The following is a 27,705-nucleotide window of genomic DNA, read 5'->3' as shown; positions in this document are numbered from 1 at the left end:
ACAATGCATTCATATTTATTTTATTCAATAATTAATATCTAATGATTATCCCATTATCTTTTCAGTTTTGACTTAAAGAACAATTAGTCATTAACATGAAACAATTATTATCAATATACAATGAATATTTTAGAAATATGATATCCTTATATAAGCAAAATTTTATCAATAAACAAATTTTGTTTGTTGCAACATTTTAAGTGTTAATTAAAGGCACATTCACTTATTGTTTAGACAGATCAAATTAGTTTAACATCAAAGCAATTTTGTTTCAGGTATGAAAAATAATCAATTAATATGTTTTTAAATATTTACAGTACTTTTAATTTTTAAGATGAAAGAAGAAAAAAAAATAAAACACAATAATTAATATCTAATTATTATCCCTATCAAATTAATTATTCAATAATTATTTTTAATGACTAAACACATTGAAATATACCCATTTTTAACATCTAAATACTTCAATAAAATATACCCATTGAAATATACCCATTTTTAACATCTAAATACTTCAATAAAATATTTTTTCTTTAATTTGTATCAATTAATGATAAACTTACCCTTTTATTTAACATCTAAATACTTCAAATATAATATTCAAATGAAAATAAAAATGGGGGGAACTGTCTGCATATTTGCAATTATGCAGACGATTCTCCCCCAAAATAGGGAGAGAATCGTCAGGGAGGAAACGTCAGGGGAGGAAACGGTAAGGGAGAGAATAGTCTGACTACCGGTTTTGAGGCACTGCCGCAGATAATTCTTGGTGGTGATAAGTCGGGTTATTGACATCACTGACACCATATTGACATCACTGACACCATATTGTTGCTGAATCTATATAACGACATATAGCGTTATCAATTTCTCGTAAAACGGTTGTCCTCATGTTGGTGAAACTTTTTTTATACCCCGGCTTCAGAAAATAATTCATTTTTATCGATTGGGGCATAATTTAGACATCATATGCCTAAATTCAAAATTCTTACAATAAAGCAACGTTGGTGTATTCTTTCCTATGGTACAGGATTGATTCAATTTTCGTAAATCTTACAAACAATGCCAGAAATTTATAAGAAAACGATTAATACTTTTCTCATAGTCGTCGCCATTACTGAAATTTCATTGGTCACTTGAGTCACATGAACGGCGACGGTGCTTAGATTTTTATCGTTTAAATTATCCTAGGTCTTTCCACTCTATAACATTTTTACCGTAACACCATAAACATGGACGTTGTGGAATTACTTTCATTTCAGGTATCCTAAATCTATCCATAATGTTTCATATGGTTGGACTCATAGAGTTTGGAAAATTGAATACACGTTTTTGAAAAATAAATTACATCAGTGTCAATAATTTCCCCCCACTTATAATGCATTAAAATCTTGTTTAAGCCTTGGTATAAAGGGAGGTAATCCACACTTTTTTTTGGTTAGATAAAAAAAATAATGAAAATATGATTTTAGTTGTAGTTAAGTCAAGAGTAGGTTTTGTTGAATTGCACGATTATTGTGCAGATTAGGATTCTTCAAATTGAAAGAGTGTCGTGAAAGGGCATGGTGGTTGAAATTTGAAGAATGTCAATGTGATTATCAACTGATCAATGGCACTTTCACAATACACCATTGAAAGTTTCACAACTAGCAGAGGACATGCAACAGGGATTTACCGGACGCAGGATCCTGCGTGATATATGCATAAAATGCCATCCTGTATGCACAAAAAATAAATTCTGCGTACACAGGGACACAGAAAAATTGTCATAAATTTCTATATTTTAAAATAAATTATTAGTAGTAATAGAAATCTAGTACCGTGGGCACACAAAAATTGTTTACAGTAACTGTCGGGGTTAAGTTAGGTAAGTCTACTCGTCAACTGACTAAAAATAATTACAGTTTGAAATATTAAATCAGGTGACAATTAAAATAATAATTGCATAAATAATTCATTTAAAACCACTGTTTACTACGCTAACAGTGCTAATATTTTAATATCTAACAGGGCCAAAAAACCCTTCTTTGTAGAGGCCGAATATAGGCTGCTTCTCCAACCAAACAGTGAAACTAGCCTCTTTTTTTCCCCAGTTTGGTCCTAAAAGTTCCCAAGTCTTTGAAATTTCCCATAGAATTTAGAACAAAATTAAATGCAGGTGTTGAATTAAGGTCTTTTACTGCCTTATTAGTTTTTCCAAGTGTTTTTTGCTTTTCTATTCTGAAGAACTTGTTAAAAGTTTGTGTTAAATTTGAGACCCCTTTTCCCAAAGTATGCCAAATTCACACATATTTTCCCCAAGAGAAAGGCTGAGGCCTCTTCCCCAAAAAAGGTGTTTTGGCCTGGTCTAAATATATTTAGTGCTAAAGAGTTTAATCACAAAACCTATTTAAATAAACAATATTCTTCATTGTTAAAAAAGTACTTGGTATCTATTTTATTTTGATTGAATTTTGGATGAAGTTCATTTATAATTTTTTTTATGCCCCCACCATATAATGGCTGGGGCATATAGTGTTACCCTGTTCTGTCATCATCAGTTTCCGTTCATTATCTTAGTAACAGTTGCACACATTCAACTCAAATTTGACATATGGAAATGCCCCTTTTACTTTGAAAATAATATGAATTTTCAGTTTCCGTTCATTATCTCCCCAACGGTATTACACATTCAACTCATATTTTACATATGGATATGTCATGAAAAAATACAGGTCAAGTTCAAATTTGGTCATGGTTTGAAAAATTTTATGCAGACAGAGCTCCAGATAATTTTTTTGGCCAAGGGGTTTTTACCCCTCAAAATTTAGAGTGAGGGGTAAAATGCAAATTCTGAAAAACTTAAGGGGTAAAATCTGTCAAAAAAGCATTTTGCATTTTTTATAAACAAATTAAACTTATTGTTGTGTTTGTTTGTTTGTTTATTTTCTTTTTTTAGAAAAACCTTTACAAATTAAATACTGATTTAATGTGAAACAATACAAAACATGCCATGTAAAGTCAGACTTCCAGAGTATACTGGAACTCAAGTTTAGGATACACAGCAAAATTATCAGGGCTTCCATTTTCAAAATTTGGAAGTCAAAGACTTCAAAATCTCTGATATTGGAAGTCACATTATATAGGTAAAGAAGGAAATTATTGATTTTTGGAAGTCACAGGCCAATTGAAGGAGTAAAAGACTCCCAAACTTCCACTAGTGGAAGCCCTCAAGTTATTTTATTTTCTAGGAGTCAATATTTTTCTTTCTTTATTTTTGTTGGCATGTACCTTATCATGTACTACAGTTTGAACAATTATAGTTGAAATTAGAATTAAAGAAACATAAACAAGACTTTTTTATCTTTCCTTAAAAAAAATTATTGGTCTGAGAGAAAATTGTCCGTTACTGTAAACTGGGTACGAAAATATTGAGTACAAAACTGCAGGTGTTCCAACAACTAAAGTTAAAGAAATTAAAATATATTTTTGTTTATATTGAGTATGTCAATAGATGCCTAAACAAACTTAATACTGTGTTAACTCCTACGAAGATTATCTTGCACAAATTTCATCAATAATTTCACAGGTTGATAGATATACGAGAGTTACCTCCCTTCTGTATTTCCTGCTACTTTCGTTTTTAACATGCGTTGTTGACAACAGAATTTTTAGTTTTCAATGCAATTAAATGGAAATATATTGTATTTTATGCTCAAAACATTTTATTTCTACATATCAAATGTTTACACTTCTATTCTTTTACGCATAAATTTTGACATACGAGCGTATTTTCATTTTGTTATGCGTAACTGTGACGCACGAATTTTGAAAGTGATGCGTATTTTAGATTTTCTATGCGTATTTTACGCTTATACGCACGCTATCTGGAGCTCTGTGCAGAGTAATGCCCCTTTCACTTTGAAAATAATATGAAATTTTCAGTTTCTGTTCATTATCTCCCAAACAGTGTTACACATTCAACTTAAATTTGACATATGGATATCTCAAAGGAATGCCCAGGCCAAGTTCGAATTTGGTCATGGTTCAATGATTTTTTGCAGAGTAATGCCTCTTTCACTTTGAAAATAATATGAAATTTACAGTTTCTGTTCCTGATCTCCCAAACAATGTTACACATTCAACTCAAATTTGACATAGAAATATATATATATGTATGTCAAAGGAATGCGCAGGTCAAGTTCGAATTTGGTCATGGTTCGATGATTTTTGGAAGAGTTATGCCCCTTTAACTTTGAAAAAAAAGGAAATTTTCAGTTCCCATTCATTACCACCGTAACAGTCGATCGTATTCAATCAAATTAAAGATATGGATATGTCATAAGAATGCATTGGTCAATTTCGAATTTGGTCATGGTTTGATGATAGCTGACAGAGTTATCCCTCTTGAAAAATCAGAAATTTTAAGTTTCCGTTCATTATCTCCCCAATGGTTGTACCCATTCAACTCAAATTTGACATATAGATACATCTTAGGAATAAGCAGTTCAAGTTTGAATTTGGTCATGGTTCAATGATTTTGGACAAAGTTATCTCTCTTGAGTGTTGGAAAAATTTAGAATTTTCAGTTTCAGCACTCATACTTTTGTTGAAATGTATGTAGCCATTATTGTGGCTACAAATATGCAATTTACAAAAAGGTTAGCACTGAATAGTTTCAGTGTCTTGAACTTTGTATAAAAATGGTTAATGTTAACATAGAATAGTTTTAAGGGCTTTGAACTTAAAATGAAAAAAAAAATTTGTGCAAAAAATTTGGAACTAAATATTATAACATCTGAAATTTTGGCGGGGGGGGGGGGGGGTTCGAAACAAAAAACGAGATGACGATGAGCCAGTCTCGTCAACTGTAACTGAAGCGAGTACATCATCATAGTAGTCCACAAAACTGAAACATGACTGAACATTCCAGTCTGTCAGGTAAGATAGATACAAATGGTTAGAGCTACGGGATGAAAGAATGTTTTGTAACACTTGCATTATAGCCAAGAGTTTGACTAACCCGTTTTTTGAAAGTTGTACTATTAAAACTTTCAAAACTCAGCATTGTATGCATATATGACACAGGATCCTGCGTCCGGCAAATCCCAGGAGACTAAATTAAAACAGTGTGTAGTACACCTGAGTTAATTGTTTAATGTCTAGACTGACTCGTTTTTAGTCAAAATACTAAAAAGCTTTTTTTGTTTTTGTTTGAGAAATAAATCTAAGAAAGATCATTTTGTTGTTTACAATGCAGTCATTTATATATTGCAATCTTACTGTACTTCTTCTGTGAGCAAAGTCAGCAATTTTGGAAATTGTCTTGGAGTCAACCCCCAAAATATTGTGGTGGACCCCTGTTCATTTGTCCAATGGACCCTTAATATAATTAAGTGTTGGTAAATCCCTGATGCTATTCCTGTCATTGGTCAAGATATCCTGTTGCATATCTCACTGTATAAATCTTATGTAAAATGATCTGACTTGTGGTAGGTTTAACCGTAAATTTAAATACCTTTAGTGTCAAAACGATCTGTTGAAATATAATACCGAGACGAAGCTAATATCACAAGCTTTTCATTGGTGTAATAAATCTTTAAATCTGACATTTAATTGCCCCAAACTAGCAGTTTAAAAACGGCTAAATTTGTATTGTTTTAGCATTAAGATATTGATTTCACTTGAAGATAAAAGAAACTGCTCGTATTTTTTCAGCTGATATTTCTCGGTTATTTATGTTGTTCATATAGAGACTGTCAATGTGTGTATTCTCTTAATATGTTATAGTTCTGGCTTCCATAACAAAAAAAAAAAACTTAAATGTTGCTTTTATGTTGACATTGTGCAACAGTTAAGTTATGGGTTAACCCAATTTGCAAAGGCTGCCAGAATATTTGGGAGTTTGTGAACAGAACATGAATAACTAATGTGAAATTAGGCAAAGCCTTTGAATAGGGAAGTCTGTTAAAAATCATTCATTTTTCTGTTTTTAGTAATGGACCATAGGCCTACACAATTTTGAGTAATGTACTATTATATATAAACATAAAATATCATTTATTTTATCATCACTCACATCAGTATGAATCCAATCTTATTATATAAATAGTAAAATACATTGCAAAGCTATAATTATTTACAATAGCTTAGGTCACAGGTCAGCAAAGGTCTCCAAACATAAAGTCTCACAAGTCATGTGATGTGCAGGAATGTGGTAACAACATGGCTAGCTTGTTAAATACATGTGTCAAAAGAAATTACTCTTTTTCTTCTTAAATTTATCCTTGTACTTTATGTAGGACATAAGTATCAATATAACTGTTTAAATCTTATTAATGTTGTTATTATCAAAAATTGCATTGATTAACTTTCATAATGTCATCTTTGGACAATTTAAGTACAGAGGGAATGTTAGAATCTTACTCCAGCTGGTTGATATATATCTATTATTTGGACACTTTTAACTTCCTACAAAAAAATATGCTTTCACAAGGATCAACATAACAAAATGGTGATGCATGTGGCTGATAAGACAAATCATGCTGAGGCGCTTATCTCCAGTTGCTTGTCTCATAATATCATGTGTTAGACCCAGCATGAGATTCAACATATAACAACTTTATTTCACATGAGCTAAAAGTGCGACTTCATGGCCCACTTGTTTCATAATACCGGTAGTAAACTAGTGTTACTGTAGATAACTTAATGTATCTTCTTTACCTATTTTTTTCTGAAAGCATACTTTAAAATAATGTAACTACATTTGAACTTTTCAGCCTGACAAACCAAACCCAAAAAGCAAGAAGAGACAAATTGCTGATGATAACGATGATGACTACGACGACGATGATTATGTTTATGAAGAGAAGAAACCGCGTGGTGGTAAATCCGCCAAGGCCGGCATCAGTGAGGAAGAGAGAGAGAAAATACTACAGATGGTTGAGAATGAACCTGACGTGAGTCCAATTCTGTTTAGATATATATAGCCAGCTTAATTTGTGTTACAGCTTTGTCTTACTTTAAATATGGAACAGTCCATTTAAACTTGAAGAGATTTCATTATCAAAATACAAATCCTGAGCAACAAACGGAAAAGATTCTAGTCATACTGGTAGCAAAGGAATATCACTTTCTGCTCCTGCAGTTTAAAGGTTCAGAGAATTGTTTTAACATGAGTTTACACTGTTTATTATACCCCCGCACAACAAAGTTGTAAGGGGGGTATACTGGAATCAGCTTGTCCGGCCGTCCGTCCGGCTGTCCGTCGGTTTTTTCTTGTCCGCCCAATAACTTAAGATTCCTTTGACCCTTAGTCTTCATATTTGGCATGGAGGTTAGTCATGATTAGTAGATGACCCCTATTGATTTTGAGGTCACTGGGTCAAAGGTCAAGGTCACAGGGGCCTTGACTTCAAAAAGCTTGTCCGCCCAATAACTTAAGATTCCTTTGACCTACAGTCTCCATATTTGGCATGGAGGTTAGTCATGATTAGTAGATGACCCCTATTGATTTTGAGGTCACTAGGTCAAAGGTCAAGGTCACAGGGGCCTGACTTCAAAAAACTTGTTGGCCCAATAACTTAAGATTCATTTGACCCTTAGTCTTCATATTTGGCATGAAGGTTAGTCATGATTAGTAAATGACCCCTCTAGATTTTGAGGTCACTAGGTCAAAGGTCAAGGTCACAGGGGCCTTAACTTCAAAAAGCTTGTCCGCCCAAGAACTTAAGATTCCTTTGACCTACAGTCTTCATATTTGGCATAAAGTTTAGTCAAGATTAGTAGATGACCCCTATTGATTTTGAGGTCACCAGGTTAAAGGTCAAGGTCACAGGGGCCTTGACTTCAAAAAGCTTGTCCACCCAATAACTTAAGATTCCTTTGACCTACAGTCTTCATATTTGGCATGGAGGTTAGTCATGATTAGTAGATGACCCCTATTGATTTTGAGGTCACTAGGTCAAAGGTCAAGGTCACAGGGGCCTTGACTTCAAAAAGCTTGTCCGCCCAATAACTTAAGATTCCTTTGACCTACAGTCTTCATATTTGGCATGGAGGTTAGTCATGATTAGTAGATGACCCCTATTGATTTTGAGGTCACTGGGTCAAAGGTCAAGGTCACAGGGGCCTTGACTTCAAAAAGCTTGTCCGCCCAATAACTTAAGATTCCTTTGACCCACAGTCTTCATATTTGGCATGGAGGTTAGTCATGATTAGTAGATGACCCCTATTGATTTTGAGGTCACCAGGTCAAAGGTCAAGGTCACAGGGACTTTGACTTCAAAAAGTTTGTCTGCCCAATAACTTTAGATTCCTTTGACCCACAGTCTTCATATTTGGCATGGATGTTGATCATGATTAGTAGATGACCCCTTTTGATTTTGAGGTCACTGGATCAAAGGTCAAGGTCATAGGGACTTTGACTTCAAAAAGTTTGTCCACCCATTAACTTAAGATTCCTTTGACCCACAGTCTTCATATTTGGCATGGATGTTGATCATGACTATAAGGTGACCCCTATTGATTTTGAGGTCACTGGGTCAAAGGTCAAGGTCACAGGGACCTTGACAAAAAAAGCTTTTCTTCTCAATTGCTAAAGAATGTCCTGTCTGCAATGTATTGATTTTGACATTTTCACATTTGAAGCATGTAGAATACATAACTTAGCAATGCACTGGCTTAGTAACCTCAAACAGGAAGGTTGTCCTTGAGCTCTAAATGGCCATTGTTGATTCTGACAAAGTGGTATGCGGGGGTATTCACGCCATGATAGTGGCAGTTCTAGTTTATATCTATTTTGTGCTTGAATAATTATCATTAAGATAATTGTCATTTTTATGCCCCCGCCATAAAATGGCAAAGGGCATATAGTGTTACCCTGTTCCGTCATTCCTTAATTCCGTCATTCCGTCATCATCAGTTTCCGTTCATTATCTTAATAACCGTTGCACATATTGAACTCAAATTTGACATATGGATATGTCATGAGAAAATACAGGTCAAGGTCGAATTTGGTCATGGTTCGATGATTTTTGACAGAGTTATGCCCCTTTTTACTTTGAAAATAATATGAAATTTTCAGTTTCCGTTCATTATCTCCCCAACGGTACAACACATTCAACTCAAACTTGACATATGGATATGTCATGAGAAAATACAGGTCAAGTTCAAATTTGGTCATGGTTCAATGATTTTTGGCAGAGTTATGCCCCTTTTACTTTGAAAATAATATGAAATTTTCAGTTTCCGTTCATTAACTCCCCAATGGTACAATACATTCAACTCAAACTTGACATATGGATACGTCAAAGGAATGCGCAGGTCAAGTTCAAATTTGGTCATGGTTTGTTGATTTTTGGCAGAGTTATGCCCCTTTTACTTTGAAAATAATATGAAATTTTCAGTTTCCGTTTATTATCTCCCCAACAGTATTACACATTCAACTCAAATTTGACATATGGACATGTCAAAGGAATGCACAGGTCAAGTTCAAATTTGGTCATGGTTTGATGATTTTTGGCAGAGTTATGCCCCTTTCACTTTAAAAATAATATGAAATTTTCAGTTTCCGTTTATTATCTCTCCAACAGTATTACACATTCAACTCAAATTTGACATATGGATATATTTTTGGAATGCTCAGGCCAAGTTCGAATTTGGTCATGGTTCAATGATTTAATGCCCCTTTCACTTTGAAAATGATATGATATTTACAGTTTCTGTTCATTATCAACCCAACAGTGTTACATATTCAACTCAAAATTGACATATGGATATGTCAAAGGAATGCGCAGGTCAAGTTTGAATTTGGTCATGGTTCGATGATTTTTTGGCAGAGTTATGTCCTTTTCACTTTGAAAATAATATACCGGTAGATACATCTTAGAATAAGCAGTTTAAGTTGGAATTTGGTTGTTGTTCAATGATTTTGGACAAACTTATCTTTCCTGAATGTTGGAAAAATTTTGAACTTTCAGTTTCAGCACTCACAATTTTGTGGAAATATATATATAGCCATTATTTTGGCTACAAATATGCAATATGCTATTTTCAAAAGGTTAAGACTGAATAATTTCAGTGCCTTGAACATTGTATAAAAATGGTTTGTGTTAACATTGAAAAGTTTTAGGGGCTTTGAACATAGAATGAAAAAAATAATTTGTGCAAACAAATTTGGAACTAAATATTATAACATTTGAAATTTTGGCTGCATGCGGGGACATCCGTGGCATGATGACACATTTCTAGTTGGTATATTTTCATAGGTAGAAGCAATGGATGAAACCAATCTGAAGAAACTGGTGCTGAAATTCGAGAAATCTGTCTACAAAAATCAGGAAATGCGAATCAAGTTTCCAGATATGCCAGAAAAGTAATTAGATATGATATTGAATATTGTTGTCAGTGAATTTAATACTATTCATTATTTATAGCTTAACTTAAGCAGAATAGTGAGGTAATTCTAATGACCCTGGTGTTGGCATAACACTTGGATATGGTCATATGTCTTATAAACAACTGGAAGTGTTCATACAAAATTTTACTTGGTATTTTGGATCATTATTGTTGATCACTTTCCTTGATACATACATTTGTAACTCTTACATGTAATTTAATTAAATTGTATCCCACTTTGTGAAATTAAATTAGTCCTACATACATTGTTTAATTATTAAGCACTGAGAATAGTCTTGCACACTTTCTACCTGACTGTTTTGTGTAGATAAAATTTTATTGTCTCAAGTAAACATTAGGAGATGATGAAATGTACAACTTCATTGATAAAAAATCATTCATGTTTAGTATATACATGTACTTGTATTTTCTTTTTTTAATTTTAAAGTTAAATAAGAATTAAAATGCCTCTTTAAGTTGTTTTTTTTATTCCGAAGTTTTTTTTAAGTATCAAATTTTGTTGTATTTATTGTGTTTTAGGTTTATGGAATCAGAGGTGGAGCTGAACGATGTTATACAGGAAATGCACGTTATCGCCACGGCACCGGAACTGTATCATATTCTGGTGGATTTAAACACAGTACAGTCAATGCTACAGTTATTGACACACGAAAACACTGGTATCCTTTTCTAGTTTAAAGATGATTTTTGTCATTTTCCCTACAAATGATTGAAGTAATGTTTTTATGTGTAATAAGTACCATTAAAATGGCTTTAAATTTAATAGCACTATAAAACCCCCAAAACATTGCTATTGACCTTGACCTTGTATAGATATCTCCATAGCAACAGTGGATTTGATGCAGGAACTGACAGATGTGGACACACTAAATGAAAGTGATGAAGGAGCTGCAGCCTTGATAGGAGCCCTTGTGAGTATCTTTCACTAGATTCTTTATTTCATTCTTCTAGCTTAGCTCATTAAGGAGAGCATTGAATTAGAATCAAGGGGTCGTTGGTTCGACCTTAGACTGTTGGCAGTCATGACTTGCCCAATGCTCATGCCATTAGAGTTGCTTTATATTAGTAGTTAGATATTAAAGCCACCCCAGATCAACAATAGACAGCTCCAAATATCAAAACAAGACAAATCCATTATACAAATTTAGCACAGTACAAATGATTGACAGCTGCCTGGCTTCAGATTGGTTTTCTTGACAACATAAAGATCATTTTAATAAGTAAAATTGTTGTCAAGCATTGATATTAAGTGATTTAATCTAGATTGAGACACTTACTGTCCACAGAAATTACCTCAGTTATGGAGGTGCGCTACATCAATTGGCTTCATCTTGATGGTGGTGCCATAATTGGTAACTGTTATAAACTGCTAGGGTATTGCTTTCCAAAAGGGGAAAATGATTTTGTGAAAAAAAATATTGTCAATATTTGTAGGTTGAAGGGCAAGTAGTGGCTTTACTGGTACAGAACTTGGAGAGGCTTGATGAAAATGTGAAAGAAGAGGCTGATGGTGTCCATAATACATTAGGTAAACCTAACTTTATTGTTCGTTTCATTGCTTGTTCTGTTAGAGAAAGGGTAATGGACTGGGTTTATTTATGTACATTATTATACATAGACAGAAATCAAAGAATCACCTTGCTTAATTTTGTTGGTCAGATTTTTATTACAAATGATTCATTGGTAGCTGAATACCAAGATTATGGGATGGGATTGTGTTCTCATAAATTATAAATTATAAATGCCATCACGGCAAGAAAGTCAGAAAAAAATGACAAAAATCAATGTTAAATCTGTATTTGTCCAGGTACAAAGATTAAAGATAAAAAACAACTCTTTGTGTGAAAAAAACAACTCTTTGTGGCTATGCTTTTGTATTATCTGGACAGAAGTTTATTATATGTTATGTACACTGTATTACTGTATGATCACTGAGAAAAAAAAATTATAAAAAAAGATTAAAGATAAATATTTTTGAGTGTATTGCTTTATTATTTTATGACATACATTTATTGTATGTTTATGTTTCTGTTTAGCTGTAATAGAAAACATGGCAGAGTTTCGGCCAGAGATGTGTGCAGAAGCTGCCCAACAAGGTCTTCTACAGTGGTTGCTGAAGAGAATTAGGGTAAGTTAGTTTGTTATATATACAGTTCTTCACAAAAATTCTGCGCTTTAAGATAAAATTACTCTAAATTATGTCACTGTTAATAATACTTTTTAAAATCTATCTCATAGGTCAGACTACTAGTGTGGATTTCCATATAGTCTGATCTGACCCTATAATGTTAGTCGCCCAATGTGAGATTTGTTTATTAACACTTTTGAGTCTTTTCACTGGGACTTACTAGTATAGGGTCTGAGGATAAAAAGAAAGTTTTTGTCAGCTTTCAGGTTGGTCTGAAACATGTACAGAATGTTCAATGTCCAACGAAAAATTTGAGTTGCAAGACAGAGCTCAGAAAAAGTTTTATAACCCTGAGGCCTGGTGTCATATGAGTTAAATTATTTGTAACTCAAAAAGGGTTTGAACCTTCTATATCTTTGTTGAATTGCAGACAACTTAACATCTATGCCACAACTCCCTTCTTACTTTAAACTTTTATTATAAGAGAAAGTTTATTTTACAAATTTAGTGGTGAAAGGGTTAAAATTGAAATAAACACTTTCACTGTAAAATCAGATATTTTCATTAGGGCAAAACTTCATGAAATAAGACACTTATTGGGGATGTTGAATATAAGGAAATTGCTACTTTAAGTTCTGTTGAATTCATATGACACTTTGATACTAACCTAATACTTATGTATGGGAAAATGTTCTATTCACGAAATTGACAAAATTTAATTCCTTGTGAAAATTTTACTTAACTAGTATACATGTGTAATAACAAAGGCTTATAACATATCACAAGTAAAACATTTGTATGATGTAACCATGCCACAATTTGTCATTCTTCTGTTTACAGTCTAAGATGCCATTTGATGCCAACAAATTATATGCTACAGAAATATTGGCCATACTTTTACAAAATAGTGATGGTAAGTGGATTAGATTTTTTCTTGTATTAACTGTCTTTTTTTATTGAATTTAGTCAATTTAAATGATTTGATTGTATTACGATCTTTTAGGATGGACAATCAGTAACATATTATATCACATTATAATAATGGGCGTCAGTGGCAAAGTGGTAAGGGCTGTTCCTTATAATCCACTTGTCCCTCAACGATTTTGAATACTTTCATGTTAGAAAGCTATCCAGTTAGCTTATAGAATTTGGTGGTTTTACTCAAGTGCCTGAAATAATGTACAGATTGGCACCTGATGTTTTCCTCCACCAGTTAAGAGCCAACAACAACAACTGAAGTATTATTTTCACATTAACATGTGATAAACCAACCTATAAGAAATCATATAATAAAACTTACATTTATCTTGTAAAATTTGATTCCTGAGTACCTTTATACAATTAATTTTTTATGTCTGATTGGCTAAAAGTCAAGATGTCACAAAATTATAGTTAAAAGTTCAGCAAACAGGTGAAAAGTACTTATTTATTTTACTATTTAACTTACTGTACTATATTTTTATCTCACAGATAACAGACAGATTCTGGGTGATATAGACGGTATAGATGTTATTCTACAACAGTTAGCGGTATGTGTCATAATTTAATCAGTACATTCATTGTGTGCAGTCTAGTCTGATAATACTTTTAGCTATTTTGTATGTTATTGTTTAGTATTTTGATGCTAAACTCTCTTTAAGTGCTTATAATCTGTTCCAGATTAGCAGGTCAAGACTGTAATTTAACAGGAGTCAAGTGTATGGTTTTAAGTAAGATATTGCAAAAAGCAAGTAAGCACAAGTGCATTCAAACCCTTACAGTACTCTGTTGTGCATGATCTGTACTTTTCATCAGTCAACTATGTACATACTTCTGGGATTTCCTTACCAGTCCAAGGTTATAAAGAATTTTTTCCAAACTCAAACTCAGATTCTGGTATTTGATTGGTCAGAAACCAGCACAGAATGTAAACTGACTAATGAAAATCCTTAGATTCGAGACAGAACTAATAAAAGAGTTTGATAAACCCAAGGCCAGTAATTCCATCATGAAGGATGGAGAAGTGTCATTATCCAATATTAAATTTTCCAATGGTACAAGCATCTTGATCTAATAGCTACTTTTCAGTGATATAAGTGTCATGATACATTATTGACTTTTCAAGAGTTTAAGCATTTTGATTTAATTTTTTCTTTTCTTTTCAATGGTACAAACATGGATCAATATTTTTTATTTTTTCAGTGGTACAAGCGTCATGATCCAACATCAAAAGAAGAAATAGAAATGATGGAGAATATATTCAATTGCCTGTGTTCATGTCTTATGTCACCAATAAACCGGGGGCGTTTCCTGAAAGGGGAGGGGCTACAGTTGATGAATCTCATGTTGAGGTGAGAGTTTTCACTTAATTGTTTGTTTTTAGTCACATGGACATGTTAGTTTTAGGTTCAAAAACTCATCAATTTCTTAGCAGTACAGGGTATTTTTTTGTCAAGGAAATAACAGTGTCCTTGACGAGATCTTGATTAGATCCAAAGCATGTGTCCTACTAATTAAATGCAGCTCCCTTATAATTAGATTTAACCATTTAATGGACTTTGATCTTTCAATCTTGACAAAACTATTCATTATTGTTTTTGAGAAATGTTATAAACACATGTAAATACTGACAAATTGCCAACGGTGCAGACCATTATAAGATGGCATCGACATGGGTAGAATCAGGTATGGCCAGCTGACTAAGGTTTATTTATGTTATGTTGATATTACAGAGAAAAGAAGATGTCTCGTAATTGTGGAATAAAAGTGTTGAATCATGCCATGACGGGTGTAGAAGGAACGGATAACTGTCAGAAGTTTGTTGATATTTTAGGGCTGAGAACAATATTTCCACTTTTTATGAAAACACCAAAACAGGGCAAGGCTGGACCTCCCCCAGAAGAGCTAGAAGGTTTGTTTTATATTACTTTACCACAGCTGAATAGAAAGGAAGTGTCTGCTTCTCAATTCCAGGATGTTAGTACAAGCCCTTCTTGGATAATTGTTATATATCTCATAAAACATTGGTACTAGTTTTTTTCAGAAAGTAAGCTTGAACAGAACTGTATGTTTGTCAATTTTAAGTGGATCAAACACATTTTTTAATCACATCTTGGCTGTTAGTCCACCTAACTGGCTTTCCAGAATAACTAACCAGTAATTATTAATTTCTTCATATATCTCACATAATTTCTGAATAAACATTGAGAGGAAAACCAACATTATTGTTAATGTCCAAGGTCTGTTGTCATAAATAAGCTTATTGAAACATTCTCGAATCTGTTCCCGGAACTAATCAGTACTAAGCAATGAACGTAAAGTTTTTTGCTTAAGGAAACAACAGCTTGCCCCAAACAGGATTTGAACCCACCCAGTTAGCAATCCTTTTATAACTAGTCTGTTAACCACTCCACCACTAAAATATTTGAGAGATGATATGAGCCGCGTCATGATAAAACCAACATAGTGCGTTTGCGACCAGCATGGATCCAGACCAGCCTGCGCATCCGCGCAGTCTGATCAGGATCCATGCTGTTCGCTATCAGTTTCTCTACTTGCAATAGGCTTTGTAAGCGAACAGCATGGATCCTGATCAGATTGCGCAGATGCGCAGGCTGGTCTGGATCCATGCTGGTCGCAAACCCACTATGTTGGTTTTGTCATGACACGGCTCATATTATTCACTTGTCTTAAATATTATTTATATTGAACATAATATATTAATATGATTATTATATTTTGCTATTACAGAACATATCAGTTCTATAATTGGATCAATGTTGAGGAATTGTCAGTCTACACAAAGGCAGCGTCTCTTCAATAAATTCATCGAAAATGATCATGAAAAGGTAAAGTCTGCAACCTATAGCTTAGTTAGATACTTGCAGTGATATGGTATATAAATTTAACCTGTAACCTGATAGAACAGAGATCAGCCTTTGCCACCATTATAGAGTCTGGCCAGTCTTCACATCTGTACAGTTGACTATAATGTTTGTAGCTCAATTTTTGTATTCTGATCATAATTATTTTGATGTTAAAATCCCAAATCAGTATCGAAAATACAGTTCCAAATTCAGCGCTGGGCAAATCCATCACACAAATTTAGCAGGTTAAATGTTAATGGTACTGTCCTTATCAGAACATGGTATGTTATTATGTTGTAATGTTTTTAAAATGATGATAAAAAGCACATCTTTTATCAAAAAATAACTGTATTGTATAAATTCTTGGGACTTTTCTGGCTTTTATGTTTAAGCTGCTGACTTTAAACCACTGACCAATGATATACTGTAGCCAGGTAAAATTATTCCTGGTGAGAGAGCTTCCAATCTTCTTTGTTAAATGTCTGTATGGTCTAATATTTCATGAGTTGTTGAAGTCACCAGTTATGGTATGATGAAAACTTGTAATTGTCTCTTTCACCAGTATAGAATGGCTAAACTGTACTTAAGTGTTGACTGCTAGATAAAGCATTTTGATATAGAAATTTCTTAAATTGACAGTGGAAAGTGGATTCGATAGGAAAGGGGTTAATTGTATGAAAAAATTGCTAATCAAACTAATATACAAGTATTAAGCTAACAATGTTTTATATATGTATCTGATCCAGTGTTTTACTATTTCAATTTCAAGGTGGAGAGATTGTTAGAGTTACATTTTAAATATCTAGACAAAGTGAGGCATGTTGACAATCAGATTGAAAGAGAAAAAAGTGTAAGTATTTTGTAGTGGCTTTTCTTTACACTATTGCATTAGTATATATGTATTTTTTTCTGAATTACAAATTAAATGTTCAAAATAGATTAATATTCATGTAACATATGGATTATATGAATTGATTAGAGCTGGTACATTGTCCAGTAGAATGACCATACTGTCACTTTTAGAGAAAAATGGAGTTTGTTTACCCAACTTTGATATCAGTGTTAACTTCCCTTGCAAGTTCATATCACATTTACAACTATCTTTATTCTCTTTAAGCTTTTTAAATGTTTTCGGGATCTTTATTGTAAGTCACCAACAAAAGACCCATAACTTTAGATTGGATTTTACCGCATAATGTCCCTGAATATGCTTAACCGAATTCCAGAATTGCTCTTTTACTATCAATCATTGTGAATAAGCAAGCACACTGTCTTTGGTCAGCTCTGGTGTATGATAATGTTTGTGTTTAGTTAAACAGTGATAACATCAATTTTGCAACTAAAGGTATTTTTCTATCAATTGTATTGTCTAGGGAGGCTCTTGTTTATGATACATTTAATTCTAGTGTAATGTTAAACATAGACCATGTTTATTTTAGAGATTAAAATATCTGGGACAAGATGTGGATGAAGACCTTGAGGACAGCTTTTATTTACGGCGACTTGATGCCGGACTTTTCACACTGCAGCTTATAGATTATATTATGTTAGAAATATGTGTAACAGGACCTTCAAGTGTATGTATTTCTATGTGAACAATATCTGTGTTTCAATTACTTGCATGTACTTTTTAATTGTCCAAAAGTTTAGTTGTTCTGGCCTGGCAGTTAATCCTATCTTGCTAAATAAATAGGATGGTTCTTGGGAGTATTGGATGATCTTGGTCTGCACTGGTTGCAATTTTGTTGACATATGACCTGTATAGTGTTAATGTGACTTAAAAACCCAACACATAAAATTTGCACAGTAAACATCTTTTATATTTTATCTTTTCAATATAACTGTAAATAGGATAAACTGCTTTTTTTCATACAAAAATTTGTACATTTCAGATTTATTAGCAAGGTTAATTCTTTGCGAATTTTTTCTTTCAGTTCTGTTAAAGTTTATCTTGTATATATATTTTGTGAAATTCTGAAATTTAAAAAATAAGAAAAATTTAAACTTTCACTAAAATTCTGATTTTACCATACATGGCTTATCTTTTCTTGTTTTAGATTTAAGATATATATTTGTTTTGTTTATTTTTTCCAGATAAAATCTCGGGTATTACAGATTTTAAATATGAGAGGCGGTTCAGTAAAATCAATAAGAAATATAATGAGAGGTAAGCTGTTGTGACAATAGAGAAAATTACAAGATTAATCCTGATACAATACAGTATTTCAATATGTGGTTATTATAATGATGAATACATTAATATCGGTTGTTATTTTAGGCTCTATATCAGTTACCTATGCAGTTTTTGTGACTCTAAAAACAATATGGCACTGGTGTGCATATACTTTGATGTGAGGTTCATATTCATACTACATTTTTTTACTGTAATTTCTTTCATATATTGGTTTACATAAATAAATTCATTACAGATTGGGAATTTACACATCATTACATACTACCGTATTAGCTCAATTGTAGATAGTCTGTTTTTAAATCTGGTCACCCAAGGTTGATTCCAGGTCAGTGAAGGTCACTTTCATTGTGATGGATCATTAAATGAGCCGTGCCATGACAAAACCAACATAATGCGTTTTCGACCAGCATGGATCCAGACCAGCCTGCGCGTCCACGCAGTCTGATCAGGATCCATGTAGTTTGCTTACAAACTCAATTACAAAAAAAGAAACTGATAGCATGGATCCTGATCAGACTGCAAGGACGCGCAGGCTGGTCTGGTCTATGCTGGTCGCAAACGCATTACGTTGGTTTTGTCATGGCGCGGCTCAAATCCTTAATTATGGTCATTCACGCTCTACCACTGCCCTGGCATGCACAAAAGTAACTTGCACTTCTCTAGGAATGTCACAGCATTTAGTACTGGTACTGCTTTATTGCTTGTCTAGGAAATGTTCAGTGGCTGAACTGTGCTTTTGTGAATTGTATCTGGCACGCTGCGGTGATACAGAGGGTAAACCACACACATCCACCCATCAACTTTAATACATTTCTTCAGAGACTTGTAGATATTACAATTCGTGTCTTATGTCATATGATAAAAACGTACTGCAATATTTATATTTTCAGAATATGCAGGTAACATAGGAGACGCAAAAGATCCGGATACAAGAGAGGAAGAACAGAATCATATCTTACAGCTTGTTGACAAATTCTGATGTGATGACTGGGGATGTTTTGTGGTTTTAATGTGAAAAGAGTTGTTACCACTCGTCCGTAAATTAGGGTCCAAAAAGTTCGGATTTAGGGGTCATATGCCTGAAACTGTTGGTATATTGATGTCATAATGTCAGAAAGAGAAATTAACAGTACTGATAAAAAGAAATTGAGATGCTATTGTGACTTTTTGTTTTGGTTTGAATGTAGAAAAATGTTTATTTGAAATATTGTTATAATAACATTGTAATATTTTGTTATGGTTTGAAAACAATTTAGGTGAAATACTGTGTAGTATTGATGATGAAAAAGTTATAATTTTAAATATTGCAATTTAAGTAGAGACCATGTTATAGATAGTTAAGATACAGTAAATACATTTAATACTTTTGAATTAAGAACAATTTTATTTAATAAAATGATGCTATGAACTCAATGGAGATAATGTATTATTCAACTCATTTAATATGAGGAAATATTTTTGATGTTGTTACACTTTATGTTATATATATCAAAATAGTAGTTCGGTATTTCAAAGCAATTCAGGCAATTCTTTCATAAAAGTAACTTATTAAAATATTTATTTCTTTTGAAAATAAGTTAAATAACTCTTGTTATTGTAATTTCATACTGTACTTATATGAGTTTTCAATCCAGATTTGAAAAATAAATTTAATAAATTGATAAATTTTCCATTTTTGAGAAGGAATTATGTATATCTGTTCACTGTGTGACATATTTGCAATTATTGTAGTTTGTTATTTTATTACTTTGGGTATCTTTGGACTACAACAAGCTAATAAAAAGAAGTTACAAGTTATTGAAGGATACCAGCAATTGACTTTTCTGCTCTTTCTCACCATGTATTTTGTTTTAATATGGCCATTGAATCATTAAAGGAACAAGAAATTATCAAGTAAGAAATGTGTGGAAAAAAACAACATTGAAGACGATCAGAAACTCCTATGGGTATGATAAAATCTAGTCGGCATAGATTTATATAAATTCTTAATTGTGAAAGTTGATAAATCACACAAGAAAAGATTAAAAAGGATATCATGGACACTGATTGTGATGACTGTAAAAAACCCATGAGATGTGTATAATATTACTCCCATTGGAAATTATTGAAAATATCCTAGGTAATAATGTTAAATTTTTATTGTTGAAGAAAAATAATGCACTTTTCAGTTGTCAAAAAAAATGCATTCAATTTGGATTTCCATTGAAAATAACAAGAATGATGTCAGGATAGAGTGGATTGTGTTTTAGTCCTTCTTTAACCCCGTCTTCTTCACAGTGTAGAAACGAAATGTATGTTTTATTAATTGCAAGTCTATAAAATTCAATGTGTACTGGTTATTGCAACTACATGTACAAACGCCGTTTAATTCCACTTATTGTATCATATATTGTAAGCTGACACAATTCAGCACTGTCACAGGAAGTAGATGTGTTTCTATACAGTGTTCTTTGGAAGGTACTGAATACAATCGGATAAATTCAGCTTCTATATAATGTTAGCTTCATGTAAAACATACCGTAAGATCTGACATTGACAGACTATTTGCAGACGAATGGGAAGAGTTGGCACTGATATTTATCTTCTTTTGGCCATATAGTTGCTGTGATCAGTGAGTCATAATTAAGAAATGTCATTCATATGCATAAAATGAATGTTGTAATTTTAAAAATTTCAAATATGTCAAGTCTTTCATAATTTAAGCCCATTGAACATAAAAAAATGTCTAGGTTTTTTTCAAAACTATTTGTGTGTGTCCTATTACAGTTTCCAAAACTTCATTGGCTATGTATATTGTGAAAAATGGCCGTTTTCATTGAAAAGCCTCCTGTTACGAGTTCAAACTGCTATGAAACTATGAAAAATGCTTCAATACTGATGAAACTTTTCACGAATGTTGACTGAACCATAGATGCCTGTTACCATGGCAACAGTGGGCCATTGCCAAAAATCACTATTATGCAATGTTTTTTTCCCCATTAAAATTGATTTCAAAGTGCTGAAACTTCCCAATGGATTGAGATAGAGTAAAAGGCTTTTCAGCGTTGGTTACACGTTACCTGAAGATCGACCTGAGGCCATTTTTAGCCTGCCACATGTCCAAACGTTTTCTTGGCGATGAGGGGGACTGCCGCACCCCTTCAACCCCCCCCCCCCCAAACAGAAGGGGGCACACCTTCTGGCAACCCCTTGATGTACCGTTTTGATGGGGACGGCGCCGAAAAAGTGATCACTTTTTTAACAACATTTCTCAAACGAAAAACAGTGTTTGGGGCCTAAATAGGGCATTTTTCACTGTTTGAGGCCCAAAAGGAGGGGGGACAAAAAGCCGTCAAAACACGGCTAGGTGAGGTAAAATGTTAATCATTTTGTATGGAAGTCAACGTTTTACTGCCTTAATTACAAATTAGTTCGTTTGAAACATTCAGTACTACACTACCTTTTACTTCTTTCGCTCTCTTTAACCAGATATGATACTTAAAAAATATGTCGATTCCAAACCACGTGAATTTCATGCAATAGCTTTATACTCTCGACGCAACTACCGCGCAACGTGAACCATGAGCACTGCGTGTTTTTTTTTTTTGCGTGGGTTTACAACGTAATTAACATAAACGTTACGTAAGTGATCAGATAGGACTTTCATGTTTATTATTTTGGTCTCACTGTTATTTGTGTCCCAGGCTGTGAAATCAGAACACAGGAAGCTGAAGTTTTAAATGAAAAAAAAAAATGTTCTAGAATATAAAATCACCACTTTTACATTTAAAAAATATAGCACAGGTGATTTTTTGTTGAAACCTTTTTCTTTTAAAACTTCAGTTTTGGGCTGTGATCAAATTGAAAATTATACACGAAAATGCACGCGCTCATAAGATCAATTATAATTGTGTGCCTGATTGTAATTACTGGCATACATTCTTAAAGCAGAGAATTTTAGGATTTAAACGATATATAATCGGTTCAATGAAAACAAACGCTTTTCTTTAGCTTTCGACGTTTAGTCTTCTTCAGAAAAAATAGACGTTTATATGTGTTTGTTGTTGTTGTTGTTTTTTGTGGGGTTTTTAGGATTTAAACTAGACATATAATTTAATCATTTGTGACAGTACATGTATATTGCATCACAATCAGTCGCATCCATCCTTTGCAAAAATGTGTACACATAAATTAACACACAAAATTTCATGTACCATACCCGCACAGAGAAGAAATGTCGAATCCATCATATCAAGTATGTGTTTCCAAGAAGTGAAGATTTTTGTTTACGGGTGCTTTGTTAACCAGGCGTGTAGCTGCCGTATCGTAAAAAAGCCCGGGCTTGCACATTATTTTCCCGATTTTACTTGTCTTCCAACCAATAATTAACTAAAGATGACACTTTTGGCCTGAAATGTCTTTTTCCTCCACTGTTTCTGTAAAATTTGACTTGCGATTAAACTAGGTAGCGTTGATCATACCACTGACATGTTGTAAATTTTATTAATTCAATCAATTTCTGATTGGTCGTAAGTACATGTCGGTATCGTATGAAAAAAAGAGAGAAGAAAACAGATGAAATCAAAAGGACGTCAGAATCCGCAACAAAGTACCAAAGTCCGTCCCGACACTTTCTGGGCACAAGAATCTGACAAAATCAAATCGTGTTTCATCCTGCCTTGACACTGCTAGTGCAAATTGTACCATGCGAGAAACCAGGCCAGTGCAGACCAAAATTAAAATTTATGTTTAAAAAAACAATTCACCATTGACTATTATAGATTTGTTTTTTTCAACATAAACTTCAAAGTGGATTTGAAGACCAAGTGGCATATAAAGTTCATGACATTTTAATTAGAACAAAAGTCATCAGTACTTTACGAAATATGCGAGTTTGAAAGTTAATGTATATATTTTTTAATTTGATAGATCTACTGACCCTACATATGACCCTTATTTTGATTTTTATCCAGTTTTTTTCTGTTATCACTCGATGTTATCTCAAACAAAGAAATCGTATGCGAATCAGCTTAAATTTTCATTTTGCACAGGTAGCCATATAAATTTACCAATGTTAGATCTAGTTTCATTTAGCAAAGACGATCGCATAAAACAGAGACAAACTGAATCCCAAAATGAATTCCCAAAACGTCAAAATTGAAAATGTTGCTGGAGCCTGTCCACGGACGGCAAGATAACGATAACCATTTGCATTTTAGCTTTTAAAATTTTCTAGAGGGCATGTTCTCGGACCCTTACTTGTAGCTTTGCTGTTAAATTCTCAAACCAGGCATATAGGCCTACATGTATACATCGTTTCAGCCTATTACAGAGGCCTATTACGTTATAAATGGCACTTCCAAAAAAATTTGCAGACGACAAAACTGTGTCACATATATTCGCGAGTGAAAGCACTCGATATACATTGACAAGAATGTTTGATTATGGAATGCCGGTAGGGACATGCCACTTTGCTTATTTGCCAACTACTTAATTGCTTATTTGCTAATTGCTGATTTGCCAATTTGCACCAATATTATGTAAACTTTTTAACTTTTTATATAGTAAGGGTGTTTATCCCGAATCATGGACAAAGGGAATATTAGTACCTGTTCCAAAGAAAGGTGATCTTAGCAATGTTGACAATTATAGGGGAATAATGTTAACAAGCATCTTTTCAAAAATATTTTCATATTTGTTAGATAATAGAGCCCGAAAATTTGCCGAAGAAAATAACATATTAACAGATTGTCAATTTGGTTTTAGACAAAAACGAAGCACAATTGATTGTATTTTTGTATTGCAGACATTAATTGATAAAATAATCCACCAGTAACGTAAAAAATTGTACTGTGCATTTGTAGACTTTAAAAAAGCTTTTGATATGGTATATAGGAATGGTATTTGGTATAAACTAATGCAATATAATTTTTCTTCTAAATTTATTACTATGTTAAAGTCTATGTATAACTCTGTGAAAATTTGTGTAAGGGTGCGAGGTAATGTTACTGATTATTTTGATAGTTATATGGGCGTTAAGCAAGGCGAAACATTGTCTCCCTTGCTTTTTATACTGTTTATAAATGACATGGAAAGGTATATTGCTGATAATAGGGCTGATACAATAACTTTAGAAGAATTGCAAATATTTATGCTGATGTTCGCAGATGATACTGTGTTGTTTTCATATTCGTCAAATGGCTTGCAAATATTATTGAATAAATTAAAGTCATATTGTTTAAAGTGGAATGTCACTGTAAATACTACAAAAACAGTTGCTATGATTTTTAAATTAGGAAATAGGTTTGAGCAAGTTGATTTATATTATGATGATGTAAGGTTAAATGTTGTTAGTAAATTTTGTTATTTAGGTGTAGTTTTGACAGGAAATGGTAAATTTTATAATGCTCAAAAAGCTTTATCAGAACAAGCACTTCGTGCCATATTTACATTGAACTCCTTATTTGATGTTGTACCACTTGGTGTTAACGAGAAGATTAAACTATTTGATTCAATGATTTTACCAATATTAAATTATGGATGCGAAATATGGGGATTCCATAAGGCCCTTGATATTGAGAGGGTATATATTAAATTTTGTAAACAATTATTATGTGTAAGGTCTCAAACTACAAATATAGCTGTTCTTGGTGAACTGGGTAAAGTTCCATTAGATGTGGTTCGTAAAGGGAGAATATTGAAATATTGGTATAGAATTTTGAACTCCCAAGATACATTGATATATAAATGCTTCATCAATCAAGTTAATACTAATTCATTGGGATCTTGGGCTTCGGGTGTGAAAAATCTGCTTGATGAACTAGGTTTTAGTTATTTATGGAATGATATGTCTGTCACTAGAGTTCAAATAGATAAAGTTGTTGAGAGATTATATGATCAATATTATCAAGTTTTTTATAGTATGTTAGATAATATGCTTAAACTAAGTACATATAAGAAAATTAAAACAAACATATGTCAGGAAAAATATTTATCTTGTGTTTGTTAATAATAATCATCGTATTGCTCTCTCAAGATTACGCTGTTCAGCACATAAATTAGCTATTGAGGAAGGTAGATTTCGAAATATAGAACGTTGTAATAGAAAATGTGTGTATTGTAATATGAAGGTAGTAGAAGACAAATATCACTTTGTATTGGTCTGTCCGTTTTATAGAGATGAAAGAAAAGAATGCCTTCCAAAATATTATTGCAATTGGCCATCTTTACAAAAATTTAAAGGATTGTTAGCTTCAAATCAAACAAGTATTCTGTGTAAACTTGCAAAATTTATTTATATAGCAAATAAGAAACGTACCGGATGATATACTTTATTTAGAAATATGTGTTAGTTACCTATTTCAATGATCATGTATTTGTATTTTACAATGTAGCCACATGAAACTAATTGATCTCATACATTGGCCTTTTTATAACAAGAAAAAAATGATAACATTATATGGCACTGAATTCACGTGCAAAATCAAACTAACATGTATATCATGCATATGACAGTAAAGTATCCACCAATCGACAATCAACACGATAATGTAGGTCAGTGTATCAAATCAATTTTTTCCTGTTATTTTTGGTTTTTGGTGTTGTGTTTTTTTCGTTACTGTTTATGTTTTATATACACATTGTGTGGGATATATGTCGATATAACGATACTACTATGTACACATGCTATTGATGTATTAATGTTAATATATGTTGATAGAATAATACTACTAATATACACATGATATAGATGTATTAATACTCATGCTCTTCTCATGTTGTATGTAACCGCCGCAATTGAATGTATGGCGATGAACATGTTTATGTTTATATGCTAATAAAATAATTGAATTGAATTGAATTGCTTATTTGCTGATTTGCCAATTTGCTTATTTGCTAATTGCTTATTTGCTTAAATATATATATTTTTATGCTAAAGTCTTTGTAGTCTTTATTTCAAGCTCATGAACCTATATCATGTTATTATGTTTATAAAGTTTTGTTAATTATAACTTGTGACAATTAGGATCAATCCATCATTACCTAGAATATAGGTAGAAAGACAGATGGATACATTTTAATCAATTTCGAAAAAAATAAATTCAGTTTCAGAAAGTAGTTGTTTTTTTAATTATCTTGAGTTTCAGTTTTAGCTCCACTATTCAGAGAATAGGGATGCTGTTCTACCCACCAATGCATTGGTTTTCTTGGTAACTTGTTTTTCTGTCATATCTCTGTTACTTTTGCTGATTCATGCATCTTACTGCAACTTTGCATAAACTTTGCGTCACAAGCATGCATACAAAGTACATGTACATGAAGAAGCTGTGCCCGTTATATACTGAATGTTAAGGTCACCAATGTATTGTACTGAGAAGCCTTTGTTTTTCTGTCATATCTCTGTTACTTTTGCTTATATCTAACTGTAACTTCAAATAAGCATTAAATAGGCAGCATGCATACACAATATTCAAAGAGGCTTTGTCCATTATACCCTAGGTCATGATCATGGTCATGGTCACATGATAGCATGTAAAATGTACAATATGAAAAAATGGAAAAGTGTGACCAAATTTCAAAAACATTAAACCAAAGCAAAATGTTGATGCACAAACAGACATAAGTGATCTCAAAATCTTACAAAGCCAAAAACGCAGCCTATTGCTTAAGTGCAAAGACAAACACCCGTGTTAAGCATGTACCAAATGTATCATTTGTGATACTATGTGTTCGTACCACTAAAATGAGGCCCTCTGCGACAAATCTGCTGAGAATAACGACATTTTATATGCCATAAAATAAGAAATAGTTTTGTTTTCAAGTTCTTTTATTTTCAATCTTTACCCAATAATGTTCACTTATATATGACTAATCAAGTGTTTATTATGCCATCAATCTCTGACTTAAGCTGCACAAACAGATCTATAGCTGCAACACGTTATAAGGCAGGCTCAAGCACAGATGCTGGCGGGTTACATCCTGCCCCTAACGTGATACGCGTCTGTAAACACTATATCAAAATTATTTTAATATTTATTAAATACGAATTGGACATTTGTTACAACGATAAAACCATTAAGTACTTTATTGAGACTTAATTGGTGGTATATGGTATTTTTTCATACCGGTATATGTAAAAATTGCTTGAAACCAGTTTTAAC

At 32.8% G+C, this 27,705-nt stretch overlaps 2 protein-coding genes across 5 annotated transcripts in view; one reads left to right on the top strand and one right to left on the bottom strand.

The window, feature by feature from the left end:
- The window catches only part of LOC132751415 (zinc finger CCCH domain-containing protein 18-like), a 34,275-nt gene extending 33,052 nt beyond the window's left edge, over nucleotides 1-1,223 (bottom strand). For 2 of the 4 annotated variants that reach the window (XM_060741569.1, XM_060741590.1), the window contains exon 1: nucleotides 993-1,133. The gene's annotated coding sequence lies outside the window, so the exon portion shown is untranslated. Of the gene's footprint in view, nucleotides 1-992 lie in introns of all 4 variants that reach the window. The other 2 variants (XM_060741577.1, XM_060741584.1) reach the window with 2 other exon arrangements.
- On the top strand, nucleotides 1,149-20,801 carry LOC132751445 (beta-catenin-like protein 1). The gene is made up of 16 exons (XM_060741600.1): nucleotides 1,149-1,262; nucleotides 6,759-6,938; nucleotides 10,248-10,354; nucleotides 10,918-11,057; nucleotides 11,212-11,309; nucleotides 11,833-11,926; nucleotides 12,435-12,526; nucleotides 13,367-13,439; nucleotides 13,997-14,055; nucleotides 14,708-14,856; nucleotides 15,238-15,416; nucleotides 16,256-16,353; nucleotides 17,141-17,221; nucleotides 17,811-17,948; nucleotides 18,466-18,538; nucleotides 19,456-20,801. The coding sequence occupies exons 1-16, from the start codon at nucleotides 1,233-1,235 to the stop codon at nucleotides 19,542-19,544; spliced, it is 1,680 nt and encodes a 559-aa protein (XP_060597583.1). The 5' UTR covers nucleotides 1,149-1,232; the 3' UTR covers nucleotides 19,545-20,801.
- The last annotated feature ends 6,904 nt before the right edge of the window (nucleotides 20,802-27,705 follow it).

This window comes from Ruditapes philippinarum, unplaced genomic scaffold (genome assembly GCF_026571515.1).
Source record: "Ruditapes philippinarum isolate M1 unplaced genomic scaffold, ASM2657151v2 ctg247_1_1_1_1, whole genome shotgun sequence".
Classification (NCBI taxonomy): domain Eukaryota; kingdom Metazoa; phylum Mollusca; class Bivalvia; order Venerida; family Veneridae; genus Ruditapes; species Ruditapes philippinarum.
This window is presented reverse-complemented; position numbering and strand designations above follow the sequence as displayed.

Coding starts and splice junctions, on each gene's coding strand:
- LOC132751445 (XM_060741600.1), top strand. CDS start 1,233: ATGGACGTTGTGGAATTACTTTCATTTCAG. Junction 10,355..10,917: donor TTTCCAGATATGCCAGAAAA/GTAATTAGATAT, acceptor ATTGTGTTTTAG/GTTTATGGAATCAGAGGTGG. Junction 11,927..12,434: donor TGGTGTCCATAATACATTAG/GTAAACCTAACT, acceptor GTTTCTGTTTAG/CTGTAATAGAAAACATGGCA.